This window comes from Nerophis lumbriciformis, linkage group LG17 (genome assembly GCF_033978685.3).
Source record: "Nerophis lumbriciformis linkage group LG17, RoL_Nlum_v2.1, whole genome shotgun sequence".
Classification (NCBI taxonomy): Eukaryota; Metazoa; Chordata; class Actinopteri; order Syngnathiformes; family Syngnathidae; genus Nerophis; species Nerophis lumbriciformis.
The window spans coordinates 2,225,001-2,240,000 of NC_084564.2; the positions used below are offsets into that span (position 1 = coordinate 2,225,001).

The 15,000-nt window shown below is 50.7% G+C and overlaps 1 protein-coding gene across 5 annotated transcripts in view; it reads right to left on the bottom strand.

Annotated features, from left to right (window-relative positions):
* Positions 1–9,621: 9,621 nt before the first annotated feature.
* nova2 (NOVA alternative splicing regulator 2) overlaps positions 9,622–15,000 on the bottom strand; it is a 211,979-nt gene continuing 206,600 nt past the window's right edge. For all 5 annotated transcript variants that reach the window (XM_061972216.2, XM_061972218.2, XM_061972215.2 and 2 more), the window contains one exon: positions 9,622–15,000. This exon is cut by the window's right edge and continues 29 nt beyond it. In XM_061972216.2, coding sequence (XP_061828200.1) covers positions 14,013–15,000 — 988 coding nt within the window. In that variant the 3' untranslated portion in view covers positions 9,622–14,012.

Sequence of the window (15,000 nt, forward strand, 5' to 3'; positions counted from 1 at the left end):
TAGTTAAAAATAGCTTGCCAACGTTTGCATGTTAGAATGCCAATGTTAGCATGCTAGCCATTAGCATGTGTCAAGTACCAAGTTGGGCTGTAAAATTGGCACAAAAAAAACGTTAGCATGTTAAAATGCTAACGCTAGCATGCTAATAGCATGTGTCAACTACAAAGTTATACAACTCTGAGGTGTTTGGCTGCAAAATTGGCTAAAAAAAAAAGGTTAACATCCTAATAGTTAGCCTGTGTCAAGTACCAGGTTATATGATTCTGAGGTGATCAGCTGTAAAATTGGCTAAAAAAAACGGTAGCATGCTAACAGTTAGCATGTATCAAGTACCAAGTCATATGACGGCTGCAAAATTGGCTAAAAAAAGTTATCGCATTAATGGTAGTATGTGTCAACTACAAAGTTATACAACTCTGAGGCGTTCGGCTGCAAAATTGCGAGAATGCTAACATTAGCATGCTAAGAGTCAGCATGTGTCAAGGACAAAGTTCTATGACTAAGGCGTTCGACTGCAAAATTAGTTAAAAATAGCTTGCCAACGTTTGCATGTTAGAATGCCAATGTTAGCATGCTAGCCATTAGCATGTGTCAAGTACCAAGTTATACGACTCTGAGGTGTTGGGCTGTAAAATTGGCACACAAAATGTTAGCATGCTAACGCTAGCATGCTAATAGCATGTGTCAACTACAAAGTTATACAACTCTGAGGTGTTTGGCTGCAAAATTGGCTAAAATAAAAGGTTAGCATGCTAATGTTAACAGTCTAATAGTTAGCATGTGTCAAGTACCAGTTTATATGATTCTGAGGTGATCAACTGTAAAATTGGCTAAAAATAACGTTAGCATGCTAACAGTTAGTGTGTGTACAAAAACAGTTATATGACTATATGAGGTGTAAAATTGGCTAAAAATCGTTAGCATGCTAACAGTTAGCATATGTCAAGTGCCAAGTCATATGACGGCTGTAAAATTGGCTAAAAAATGTTAGCACATTAATGTTAGTATGCTAACAGTAAGCATGTGTCAACTACAAAGTTATATAACTCTGAGGCATTCGGCTGCAAAATTCAGTCAGCATGTGTCAAGTACAAAGTTCTATGACTAAGGTGTTCGACTGCAAAATTAGTTAAAAAAAAAAAAAGCTTGCCAACGTTTGCATGTTAGAATGCCAATGTTAGCATGCTAATCATTAGCATGTGTCAAGTAGCAAGTTATATGACTTGTTGTTATATGAGTTGTTGGACTGTAAAATTGGCAAAAAAAAAATGTTAGCATGTTAAAATGCTAACGCCAGCATGCTAATAGCATGTGTCAACTACAAAGTTATACAACTCTGAGGTGTTTGGCTGCAAAATTGGCTAAAAAAAAAAAGGTTAGCATGCTAATATTAACATCCTAATAGTTAGCATGTGTCAAGTACCAGTTTATATGATTCTGAGGTGATCAGCTGTAAAATTGGCTAAAAAAAAAAAAACGTTAGCATGCTAACAGTTAGCATGTATCAAGTACCAAGTCATATGAAGGCTGCAAAATTGGCTAAAAAAAGTTAGCACATTAATGTATACAACTCTGAGGCGTTCGGCTCCAAAATTGGCTAAAAGACAGTTAGCATGCTAATGTTAGCAATGCTGCCTGAGGCTGAGCCAATCAGTGGCCACGGTACTGAACAGCGTGTGGTCTGGTCTAGTGGTCAATGCTACTGTAGTTTTGTCATTTTTAGTTCATTTAGCCATTTTTATGCTTGAAAATGCTTAATTTAGGGCAACATTTCGTACAATTGGCTTTGTTAACGATAACACGAAGCTAAGATACTTTCTTTCTTCCCTACCGTATCTTATGAACACGAAGCTAAGATACGGTAGATGTGTTCAGACAGTTTAGCATGTATGGATTGACCTAAATTGTATTGGTTTGAGTATCTTTAATGCACACCAGGTCTCAGAGTGGCCCCCGCCCGCACCCTTCAGCTTTTATTTGGAACAAGTTTGGACACCCCTGGTCTACACGGTGGCGACTTTGTTGGCGTCAGCTGGAGGAACTTCTTTATCAGGCGGATGGAGGAGGAAGGAGAGTGTGAGGAGAGTGAAGGAGGTTGGTCGACCATGCTGTGAATGAGGACTCCGCTCCCGCTGGAAAAGCCGCCTGGCCGATGGCATGGAGGGGGTTGCGGGGGTGGGGGGGGGGCGGCGCCCACCGGAACCTGGCGTGTGGAGTCATGGCGGATGCAGGCTGATATCATGGCGCTGGTGGTGCACAGGAGGATTGTGGGTAGATGAAAATGTCAAGAGGACTAAGCCCCCGCCCCTTCTGGTCTGTGATGTGTGACAGGTGTGGATCCCCCGCCCCACACCCCACCAGCCAATTCCCCCTTCAAGGTGGCAGCCATGTTGGATGGACTTACCTCTCGCCGCGTCACATGACCTGCAGACTCGAGATGCTGCGTTGCTTCAATGGTTTATTGGACCGGTACAAATCAAAGTTTACAGCTTTGCGTGGTCACACATGGAGCATTCATTGGTCCGCCGCGCCACAAAGAGTACCTTCCATTCCGACAAACCGTACAAGTCCCATGCAATGATTGAACACAGACAGAAGAAGCGGTCCGCTCTCTTCTAGAACATTCTTTCAACAGCGTTGTTGGTCTCGTTTAGGTTGTAAACATTAGTCAGTATCGTCTCTCTCGTTTTTAGACTGATGCCCGGGCGGGCCAGTCTTGGGTGAACGGCGGGGGTCTGAGGGTGGAATGGTCTTTGGGCGGAGTCGGGAGGACACGCTAACCTACGACACCCTGAGAAGCATCATCATCATCATCATCATCGGGCCTTCCTCCTAGCCTCTATCGCCGCCTCTAGGGAACGCTGGGCGCCTGTTGCCGTGCAACTGGCTGCGCTCTAGTTGCCATGGAGACAGGTTAAGGTGGACCTCGGAAAGAAATATATACACCAGGATGAAGGCTAGCACGGTCTGCAGCTCTGGGGAGGACCACATGGACCCTGACACCTTCCCACCAAGTGCTACCCTCGTTAGCTATCCTACAACTGCGCTCGGGACCCCCAACCAAACGGTGGCACATGGCTTGTTTTGTCCATGCAATCATTTTCTGACACTTTTCTATTCTAAGTGGGCTGAGACCACTTGAAGAGGTGGTCTCAGTCCATTTGCCAAGGACCGGACATGTAACAACCAACCCTCCATGGACCTACCACTCACAGGGGGCCTACTGTGACGGGAACAAGGCAGTCTTTAGTCGCCAAAATGGGGTTGTTGCACCACGGAGGGTTTTGGTACCAAGTGACCATTGTCTAACACAACTCAGTTAGCTACTCTACAACTATGCTCGGACCCCAACCCAAGGGGGGGCGCACAGCTTGTTCTGCCCATCCAGTCATTTTCCGACACCAAGTGGACTTTCTTGAAGATGTGCTCTAGGTCCAATTAAAAGTACCGTGAATATTGAAGGGAAAAAAGACACCAACTTTACGTGGACGCTTGCTGTGTTGGGAGCTGGGCGGTTTTTGTTTGCCAAATGGAGTTGTTGGACCACGGATGGTTTTGGTATCAACTTTGCGCAAGCAACTGTAGTTTAGCGCAGCCCCGTTTGCCACCTTACTACTATGCTTGGGACCCCTACCAAAGGGGGCAGCAATGCGTGTCTATGCGATTATTTGCAGACATTAAGTGACACACGTCTTGCAGAGACCAAAGCCACGAACCAGCTAACCCTCTGTGGACCCACCATCCACAGGTGGCCTGCTGCGATGAGAACTAGACAGTTTTTGGTTGCCAAACATGGTTGTTGGATCACGGATGGTTTTGGTGTCAACATTGCGGAAGTGACTGTTGTCTAGCGCAGCCCTGTTTGCCGATCTACAACTATGCTTGGGACCCCGACCAATGCTTGGTCTTTTTATGCAATGTTTTGCAGACATTAGACCACTTGGCATGTAATCCAAAGAGGTTCATTAGGTCTTCAAAAAATTATTCAATTTGTTATTCTTATAGCCAGACCTGTTGTTTGCTTCCATACCTGACGGTTTTGGCTACAACTTTTGCCTTCCTCAGAGGTTGTCACAGTTGTAGCCAAAACCGTCAGGTACGGAAGCAAACAACAGGTCTGGCTATAAGGATAACAAATTGTACTTGGCATGAGTGTTGTAGAGACCAAAGACATGAACCAGCCAACCCTCCGTGGACCCACCACCCAAAAGGGGCCTGCTGCGATGAGAACTAGACGGATTTTGTTTGCCAAACATGGTTGTTGGATGTTGGATGGTTTTGGTACCAACATTACGGAAGTGACTGTTGTCTAGCGCAGCCCCGTAGCTACCCTACATGACAATGCTCGGGACTCCAATCAAAGGGGGCCGTGATGCTTGTTCTGTTTATGCAATTTTCTGCGGACATTAGGTGGGCTTAAACCACTTGGCATGTAATCCAAAGAAGTTCATTAGGTCTTCAAAAAATTATTCAATTTGTTATCCTTATAGCCAGACCTGTTGTTTGCTTCCGTATCTGAGGGTTTTGGCTACAACTGTTGCCGAGGATGACACATGACAACCTCTGAGGAAGGTGACAGTTGTAGCCAAAACCGTCAGGTATGGAAGCAAACAACAGGTCTGGCTATAAGGATAACAAATTGCACTTGGCATGAGTGTTGTAGAGACCAAAGACATGAACCAGCCAACCCTCCGTGGATCCACCACCCAAAAGGGGCCTGCTGCGATGAGAACTAGACCATTTTTGTTTGCCAAACATGGTTGTTGGATGATGGATGGTTTTGGTACCAACATTACGGAAGTGACTGTTGTCTAGCGCAGCCCCGTAGCTACCCTACACGACAATGCTCAGGACTCCAATCAAAGGGGGCCGTGATGCTTGTTCTGTTTATGCAATTTTCTGCAGACATTAGGTGGGCTTAAACCACTTGGCATGTAATCCAAAGAGGTTCATTAGGTCTTCAAAAAATTATTCAATTTGTTATTCTTATAGCCAGACCTGTTGTTTGCTTCCGTACCTGACGGTTTTGGCTACAACTGTTGCAGAGGAAGACACATGACAACCTCTGAGGAAGGTGACAGTTGTAGCCAAAACCGTCAGGTATAGAAGCAAACAACAGGTCTGGCTATAAGGATAACAAATTGCACTTGGCATGAGTGTTGCAGAGACCAAGGACATGAACCAGCCAACCCTCTGTGGATCCACCACCCAAAAGGGTCCCGCTGCGATGAGAACTAGACGTTTTTTGTTTGCCAAACATGGTTGTTGGATGACGGATGGTTTTGGTACCAACATTACGGAAGTGACTGTTGTCTAGCGCAGCCCCGTAGCTACCATATAAGACTATGCTCGGGACTCCAACCAAAGGGGGGCGCAATGCTTGTTCCGTCTATGCAATTATTTTCCGACAGTGAGACGCCCTCAAGAGGTGGCCTTGGTGAACGTTTAAGTGATGTGAGCGTTGCAGGGACCAAAGACACCCACAGAGGGCCCTTTTCTAACGGGAGCTGGTTGTTGGGAACATGGATGGTTTTGGTACAAACATTACGGAAGTGATTGTTGTCTAGTGCAACCCCGTTAGCTACCCTACACGACTATGCTTGGGACCCCAACCAAAGGGGGGCGCAATGCTTGTTCCGTCTATGCAATTATTTTCCGACAGTGTGGGGGCTTAGACGCCCTCAAGAGGTGGTCTTGGTGAACGTTTAAGTGAAGTGAGCGTTGCAGGGACCAAAGACACCCACAGAGGGCCCTTTTCTAACGGGAGCTGGTTGTTGGGAACATGGATGGTTTTGGTACAAACATTACGGAAGTGATTGTTGTCTAGCGCAACCCTGTTAGCTACCCTACACGACTATGTTTGGGACCCCAACCAAAGGGGGGCGCAATGCTTTTTCCATCCATGCAATTATTTTCTGACAGTGAGTGGGCTTAGACGCCCTCAAGAGGTGGTCTTGGTCAACGTTTAAGTGATGTGAGCGTTGCAGGGACCAAAGACACCCATAGAGGGCCCTTTTCTAACGGGAGCTGGTTGTTGGGAACATGGATGGTTTTGGTACAAACATTACTGACGAGTGGAGGAGTTCAAGTACCGCGGAGTCTTGTTCACGAGTGGGGGAAGAGTGGATCGTGAGATCGACAGGCGGATCGGTGCGGCGTCTTCAGTAATGCGGACGCTGTATCGATCCGTTGTGGTGAAGAAGGAGCTGAGCCGGAAGGCAAAGCTCTCGATTTACCGGTCGATCTACGTTCCCATCCTCACCTATGGTCATGAGCTTTGGGTCATGACCGAAAGGACAAGATCACGGGTACAAGCGGCCGAAATGAGTTTCCTCCGCCGAGTGGCGGGGCTCTCCCTTAGAGATAGGGTGAGAAGCTCTGCCATTCGGGGGGAGCTCAAAGTAAAGCCGCTGCTCCTCCACATCGAGAGGAGCCAGATGAGGTGGTTCGGGCATCTGGTCAGGATGCCACCCGAACGCCTCCCTAGGGAGGTGTTTCGGGCACGTCCGACCGGTAGGAGGCCACGGGGAAGACCCAGGACACGCTGGGAAGACTATCTCTCCCGGCTGGCCTGGGAACGCCTCGGGATCCCCCGGGAGGAGCTGGACGAAGTGGCTGGGGAGAGGGAAGTCTGGGCTTCCCTGCCTAAGCTGCTGCCCCTGCGACCCGACCTCGGATAAGCGGAAGAAGATGGATGGATGGATGGCATTACTGACGTGATTGTTGTCTAGTGCAACCCCGTTAGCTACCCTACATGACTATGCTTGGGACCCCAACCAAAGGGGGGCGAAATGCTTGTTCCGTCTATGCAATTATTTTCCGACAGTGAGTGGGCTTAGACGTCCTTAACAGGTGGTCTTGGTCAACGTTTAAGTGATGTGAGCGTTGCAGAGACCAAAGACACCCACAGGGGGCCCTTTTCTAACGGGAGCTGGTTGTTGGGAACATGGATGGTTTTGGTACAAACATTACGGAAGTGACTGTTGTTTAGCGCAGCCCCGTAGCTACCATATAAGACTATGCTCGGGACTCCAATCAAAGGGGGCCGTGATGCTTGTTCTGTTTATGCAATTTTCTGCAGACATTAGGTGGGCTTAAACCACTTGGCATGTAATCCAAAGAGGTTCATTAGGTCTTCAAAAAATTATTCTATTTGTTATTCTTATAGCCAGACCTGTTGTTTGCTTCCGTATCTGAGGGTTTTGGCTACAACTGTTGCCGAGGATGACACATGACAACCTCTGAGGAAGGTGACAGTTGTAGCCAAAACCGTCAGGTACGGAAGGAAACAACAGGTCTGGCTATAAGGATAACAAATTGCACTTGGCATGAGTGTTGCAGAGACCAAGGACATGAACCAGCCAACCCTCCGTGGATCCACCACCCAAAAGGGGCCTGCTGCGATGAGAACTAGACGTTTTTTGGTTGCCAAACATGGTTGTTGGATCACGGATGGTTTTGGTACCAACATTACGGAAGTGACTGTTGTCTAGCGCAGCCCCGTAGCTACCCTACACGACTATGCTCGGGACCCCAACCAAAGGGGGGCGCAATGCTTGTTCCGTCTATGCAATTATTTTCCGACAGTGAGTGGGCTTAGACGCCCTCAAGAGGTGGTCTTGGTGAACGTTTAAGTGATGTGAGCGGTGCAGGGACCAAAGACACCCACAGAGGGCCCTTTTCTAACGGGAGCTGGTTGTTGGGAACATGGATGGTTTTGGTACAAACATTACGGAAGTGATTGTTGTCTCGTGCAACCCCGTTAGCTACCCTACACGACTATGCTTGGGACCCCAACCAAAGGGGGGCGCAATGCTTGTTCCGTCTATGCAATTATTTTCTGACAGTGAGTGGGCTTAGACGCCCTCAAGAGGTGGTCTTGGTGAACGTTTAAGTGATGTGAGCGTTGCAGAGACCAAAGACACCTTTTCTAACGGGAGCTGGTTGTTGGGACCATGGATGGTTTTGGTACCAACATTACTGACGTGATTGTTGTCTAGTGCAACCCCGTTAGCTACCCTACACGACTATGCTTGGGACCCCAACCAAAGGGGGCGAAATGCTTGTTCCATCTATGCAGTTATTTTCCGACAGTGAGTGGGCTTAGACGCCCTTAACAGGTGGTCTTGGTCAACGTTTAAGTGATGTGAGCGTTGCAGGGACCAAAGACACCCACAGGGGGCCTTTTTCTAACGGGAGCCGGTTGTTGGGACCATGGATGATTTTGGTACCAACATTACTGACGAGTGGAGGAGTTCAAGTACCTCAGAGTCTTGTTCACGAGTGGGGGAAGAGTGGATCGTGCGATCGACAGGCGGATCGGTGCGGCGTCTTCAGTAATGCGGACGCTGTATCGATCCGTTGTGGTGAAGAAGGAGCTGAGCCGGAGGGCAAAGCTCCCGATTTACCGGTCGATCTACGTTCCCATCCTCACCTATGGTCATGAGCTTTGGGTTATGACCGAAAGGACAAGATCACGGGTACAAGCGGCCGAAATGAGTTTCCTCCGCCGAGTGGCGGGGCTCTCCCTTAGAGATAGGGTGAGAAGCTCTGTCATTCGGGGGGAGCTCAAAGTAAAGCCGCTGCTCCTCCACATGGAGAGGAGCCAGATGAGGTGGTTCGGGCATCTGGTCAGGATGCCACCCGAACGCCTCCCTAGGAAGGTGTTTCGGGCACGTCCGACCGGTAGGAGGCCACGGGGAAGACCCAGGACACGCTGGGAAGACTATCTCTCCCGGCTGGCCTGGGAACGCCTCGGGATCCCCCGGGAGGAGCTGGATGAAGTGGCTGGGGAGAGGGAAGTCTGGGCTTCCCTGCCTAAGCTGCTTCCCCTGCGACCCGACCTCGGATAAGCGGAAGGATGGATGGCATTACTGACGTGATTGTTGTCTAGTGCAACCCCGTTAGCTACCCTACACGACTACGCTTGGGACCCCAACCAAAGGGGGGCGAAATGCTTGTTCCATCTATGCAATTATTTTCCGACAGTGAGTGGGCTTAGACGCCCTCAAGAGGTGGTCTTGGTCAACGTTTAAGTGAAGTGAGCGTTGCAGAGACCAAAGAACGGGAGCTGGTTGTTGGGACCATGGACGGTTTTGGTACCAACATTCCGGAGCTAAAAGGTGCTGCTTGGTGGAAAGGACGCCTTGAGAGACGTTTACTTGGGAACCGGAGAGAACCCCCCCCCAGGCCTGCAGACAAGGTGAGGCTAGTAGTAGTCATGTTATCGATGGAGAACATCACATGGTGTGCAGCAGAGGAAGAGGCAGCAGTGGGGAGGACAGTGATTGGTTGATTTGGTTTGGTCAGGTGACTGAGAGGTGGTGCGGTGGTTGGTGGGTGGGGTTATGGACAGTAGAGCTGAGTCAGATCACATGATGAGGGTTTGCAGCTATAACGTCAGGAGGTTCCATGAGGAGCTTATGGAAGCCTGACTGGTTTTAGCTTGTTGGTGGACACTGGACACGACACCCCTCCCCCCCCCACCACCACCCGGACCCCACCCCCCACCCGCCCTCTCTCTCTCTCACACACACACACAGGCCTTCCCCCACCCCAGATGTGTTACTGTGATGATGCAGAGTGTGGTGGAAGGTGAAGAATAAGACAACAGAAGACAGGTGATGCTAAAATGAACATTTATAATGGCTGCTGTTGCCGTGGCAAAATAAGAATCTTAGAAAATGACCTCATAGATATTGTTAGAACTAGAATGGCCCACTTCACTGGTAATCCACAAGTCAACAAACACAACTCACTAGTTTCTTTACAAACACAATGCTACAGTGACATTAAATATTCAATACGTCAGGTAATGAATGTTGTTAAAAAGCAACTACTAATACTAAAAGAAAAACAATATTCACCTTTTCCCCCCCCCCAGTCTTTCCCTGGTTTTTTTTTTTTTGTATCCCTTCTTCTTGTTATTTCGTGAGTCATGATAATAATGATAATAAATAGCTCATGTGTGGGGAAATGGGGCGGGCAGCATAAATCAGGGCGGGGGGGGGTGGAGCTTAGAGCCATGCGGTGAAGAAATGACACGTTCCTAAATCTCACGTGTTGTAATACTTTGAGAGATATGTGCATGTAAACCAGACTGTATTGCACAAAGGTTAGGCTCCGCCTCCGGACGCGCACACCTGAGCCGGGCGAGTGATATGTCTTGACAGTGGCGCCACCCGCTGGTCGATGACTGGCAATGACTCCTATTATTATTATTATTATTACTACTACAGCGAGCTAAATGGGGAATACAGCAGCTACAAGCTAACAAGCTAACTTTATGCTGCCCCCCCCCCCCCCCCCCCCCAACAAAAATATTTACAACGAGAGAACAAAAAACGTGAGGAAACAGTTTAGTGTTTTTTTTTTCTGCATCTTTTTGTTTGTTTTTTAAGTCGACAAAGCAAAAGAGTTCAAATCACATCAGCGAGCATTGCACAGTTTTTTTTTTGTTTGTTTGTTTTTTTTTCGGAGAGGGGGGGCGCGAGCATATGGAATGAAGAGTTACTGTCCCAAAACAGCTGGATGGACACAGGAGGGGGAGAGGGGGGGGGTGAAAGTTCAAACAGTTCAAGGATGGCGCCAACACTCGGCATGGCGTCGCCACAAACAAACGAGGGGGGCGGAAAAAAGAAGAATTGTCGTTAGAAAAATGAATCTTTCCCATCCGGGAAAAATGATGGAGGGGGGAGGGGGACAAAGAGGGGGGGGGGTGAGAGGTTCCCCCAACAATATGGCACACGATCAATGAGGTCCCACGGCTGAAGAAGATGACAAGAGTTAGGAAAGCAGCTGGCATGAGCGGGCGGTTGCTTTGGAGGCGCTGACAGGTGCCACCTGACAGAGGGGGGGTGAGGGGGAGGGGTTAATCCTGGTGGAGGTGTGTGTGTGTGGGGGGTGGTGGGGGTGAAGAGGAGGAGGTGCTGTTGGTCGGCGGCGTCATGTTATGAGGGGGCGGAGCATGCTGGCTTCATGGGTGCCTCCGGGATGGATGTCCCACATTTCAGTGTCCTTGGAGTTTGGCACTGGAGGAGGAGGGGGGGTGGAGGAGGGGGTGGAGGGGGGCAGTGAAAGTGCAAAGAAGTGTGTGTGTGTGTGTGTGTGTGTGTATGGGGGGGTGGGGGGGTAAACAGGCTACACACACAAAAATGGCATCTGGTCGTTAGTCATCCAGCAGCAAAATAAAGGAGGAGGAGAAGAAACAGTGACGTGACAAATGCTCTACTTGCTGGTGTTCGTTAGACCCGCCCCCCCCCTTCAGGTGTGGGGGGTCAGGGGGTCGGGGGTCGGGGGGGGGGCGTTCACACATACACACACACACACACACACAAAGAAAAAGGGGCTGCGGAAGAGACGCGCCGAGTTCGGTTTGCGGCGCGCACCTTTGATCTGGGGGTGGTGGGGGTGGGGTTGCCACGGCGACGGCAGGTGGCAACATTTACGCCACGCCCACCGCAGAAGGGTTGGGGGGTATCCAAGGAATGAATGCACGTCAGCTTTTAGTGCACAAAATTTTGTTCGTTTGAAAAGAACAACTGGCGAGTGACAGGAAGTGGGCGTGTCGCCACGAGCCAATACTGATTTGCATAAAACAGAAGCCGAGTCACCGCGAGCGACCACGCCCAAATATTATGGACGAAAAAACGTGCAAAAACAATTAATTTTTTTTTTGTTCTCTTGGTTATTTTGTTCGCTTTATCCGTGACTCCGCCCCCCCCCACGCGTGACAATGAACTAACACAGCCTAATTATTTTTTTCATGTTTTTTTTTGTTTTTTTTTTAAGTCCACACTTGACGTCATGCAATATATATATTTATATGTATATATACGTGCAAAAAAAAGTGAACATCTATTTCCACAAAATACATCTTCCTCGTCCCTATAAAAAAGTTTTAAGTCGTCACATTTTCGTCAGCATTGTGATGCTAATGCTAAGCTATCGCTATCGGAGCCAGAGTGCGCTTTCTACAAATGATAAATACGCGTCATTTGGCACTTTTTTCACATTTTCCTCGTATATAAAAGTACGTCTGCGGTATCAAATCGAGGAGAGCTCCTTTTTGGCACGGCGCCAACTTTTCAAGCTGTGGTCGGCGACTTCCGGCTAGAAATGGATATGTCTTTTTTTTATTTCTTTTGACTTTTTCAGCGTTTCCCAGCAAACAAAAGGAGGAGCACAAACATCCTACGGCTACTCGGAAAGCGCGGAGAAGGACGAGACGACAAGTATTGCTTCCAGGACTCGTAGGAACGACAACGCTGCCCCCGTCCCCCCAACAGGAGCCACGCAGGAAGTGCGGGGGGGGCCACTTCCTGGCTCCAAAACTGTCTACACAACATCTAAAATACTGCGGCAGGCTTCCTGTGGTCGCCATGACGACACAACAACAACAACAACAACAACTTGACTTCCTCTAGCGTCTCCCCAGGAGAAGCAGCAGCAGCAGCAGCAGAAGAAGAGGAGGACATGCATCATGGCCACCCATGGAGCGATGTGGTAGGAGGAGGCGGAGTCAGGATGGGGGGGGGGTGCGTTGGGGAAGGGGAAAGGGTGTATGGAGTTAAAGATGGAGTAAAGAAGCCTCCTTACCAGAAAGCCTTGCTGGCCATGTGACACCATCACCGCCAATTCGGGCCACATTGCTTCGGAGGAGGAGGAGGAGGAGCCATACCCCCCCGCCACCACCCCGCCCTCGCCCTCCTGTGGGCGAGCAAATCAAACGCACCCCTCCTCCACTTTTTGGTTTACGTTCCATCACACTTCAATTTGGACTTTTACGGAAAAATACCCGGAATCCTTTTGCGACAAACCCCCCCGCCCGGGTGACCTTTGACCCCCAACAGGCCGCCGCCCCTTGACCCTCTGTCCTGCGCGAGGTCGTTCATTGCATCCCTGGCCTTCGCTGTAAATTTTCCTATAGAAATGTCAAGACGTGTTCCCTGCCATACAAAAGTCATCCAGTTTGCGTCCCTGACATCAAACCCCGCCCCCCCCTCGCTTCGGAGGCGGCGAGGCCCCGCCCCCTCGCTTCACAGTGCATTAAGACAAAGATTCAGTGTACTGCGACTGTAAAAAAAACAAAACAACAACAACAACAACAGGACAATCACAAAAGAAAATAAACAGCATGTCGGGCGGCTTGGCGTCCGCCTATCTCCCGAGGCTCCGCCCCCCTCGCCGCCTTCCAGTGTTGGCGCGTGTCAGTAGTTAGTCCTAAGTGCTATTGCTCCCCATTTAGGGACACGGGTCAACATGGCGCTGCTGCTGCTCGAGGCTGCCAGTGTTGTTCCCTGCTCAAACACCAGGTGGCGCCCCCTCTTAAATAAGACATCGTTATATTAGACATCTGCAGTCCAACCTTTTAAATTAAAACACATTTTACATTCAAGATGACAGAGACGTGAACTCCTCGGTAATAAATATGCGGTCACGCCGCCGTCGCGTGCGTCCATCCCAGCTAGCCAGCTGGCGCGCTACGTGAGGTCATCGGCGTGCGTCACGGGGGTGGGGGGTAAGGGGGGCGAGGGGTGGCCGTCGCGCGCACGCGAGGGGACGGCGGCGCTGACGTTGCGTTTCCTCGCGTGCGCGCCTGTCAACTTTGCAGTCACCCCGCCCTGGTTAAGGGGGCGGGGCAGGGCTAGAAGGGGAGAAAGAAAAAGAGAGGGCGGGGGTGTCGGGGAGGGGGGAGGGGACGGGGTCCACGCCGTCCCCTCCCCCTCCTACTTCCTGTCATTCAACATCTTAAGTTACCAAATCAAACATTAAAACAGAACAAATCCAGAAAGACGTTAAGTAATAAAACTTATTTACATTTTACACCTTTTTTTTTTTCCAGCGTGTAAACTCCTCCCCCTCGCCGTCTCAGCACATTTTTTTTTTTTGTAGTGGCGAATACTGAAAAGACGCAGAGGAAAAAAAGCCGCCGTCTGACATTCGTGCTCTAAGCTCCTCCCCCGAGCCCCGCCTCTTTCCCCCCCCCCCCCCCCCCGTCCTCACTGTCAGCGTTAGCCCACCTTCTGGGGGTTGGTGGCGCGCACCCCCTGCTCGTAGGTGATCCGCTGGCTGATCAGGTACTGCGCCGCCTGCGTGGCCGCCTGCGAGCCCGTGATGGTGACCTTCCTGTTCCGAGTCCCGGGGATGAACTCGCCTTTCTTGGAGATCTGGATCCTGGCGCCGGTCAGCTCCTGGTACTCCACTAGCGTCTTCCCTCCTTTTCCCAGGATGGCTCCCACCAGATTTTCCGGCACGGCGATCTCCACCACTTCCTTGGCTCCCTCCGCCAGCTTCTCCGTGGCCAGCAGCGACGACGCCATCAGTGGCGAGGCGGCGCTCAGGTAGCCGTTGGTGGCGCCGGCGGCCAGCGAGCCCAAGGAGAACCCCCCCAGCCCTGCGGCCGGGTGGCCGGCGCTGGTGGAAGCGTCGTTGGCGTAGGACGCTAACAAGTTAGCTGCGGCCGCCGCCGCCGGGTTGGCGTTGGCGGCCACGGCGGCGAGCACCCCTGACGCGGCGGCGGGGTTGAGGCCCAGACCCAGCGAGTTGGTGTTGTAGCCGTAGCTCGCCAGCGTGTTGAGAGCCGACGTGATGGTCAGCAGGTCGTTGCCGGACAAACTGGACATGGTGGTCGGGAAGGCGCCCACCCCAGCCAGGCCGGCCTGGCCCAGCAAGGATGACGCCGTGGCCGCCGCCGCCGCCGCGGCCGACGGCATGACCTCGGTGGAGTTGGCGTACGGCGAGCCGGTCGGGTTGGAGTTGGCGACGGGGCCGGTGATGTTGGAGTAGGAGATGTTGAGGCAGGACGAGCTCTGAGGGTCCTCCTGGATCTTCTGCACGATGATCTCCACCGCTTTGCGGTTCTGCTCCGGCTCGCCGCTGATGGTGACCACGCGCTCCTGCAGGTTGATGCCCTCGGGCTTCTGGGAGAGCTGCACCCACGCGCCCGACTGCTCCATCACCGCCTTGACGGTGGCGCCGCCCTTCCCGATGATCAGCCCC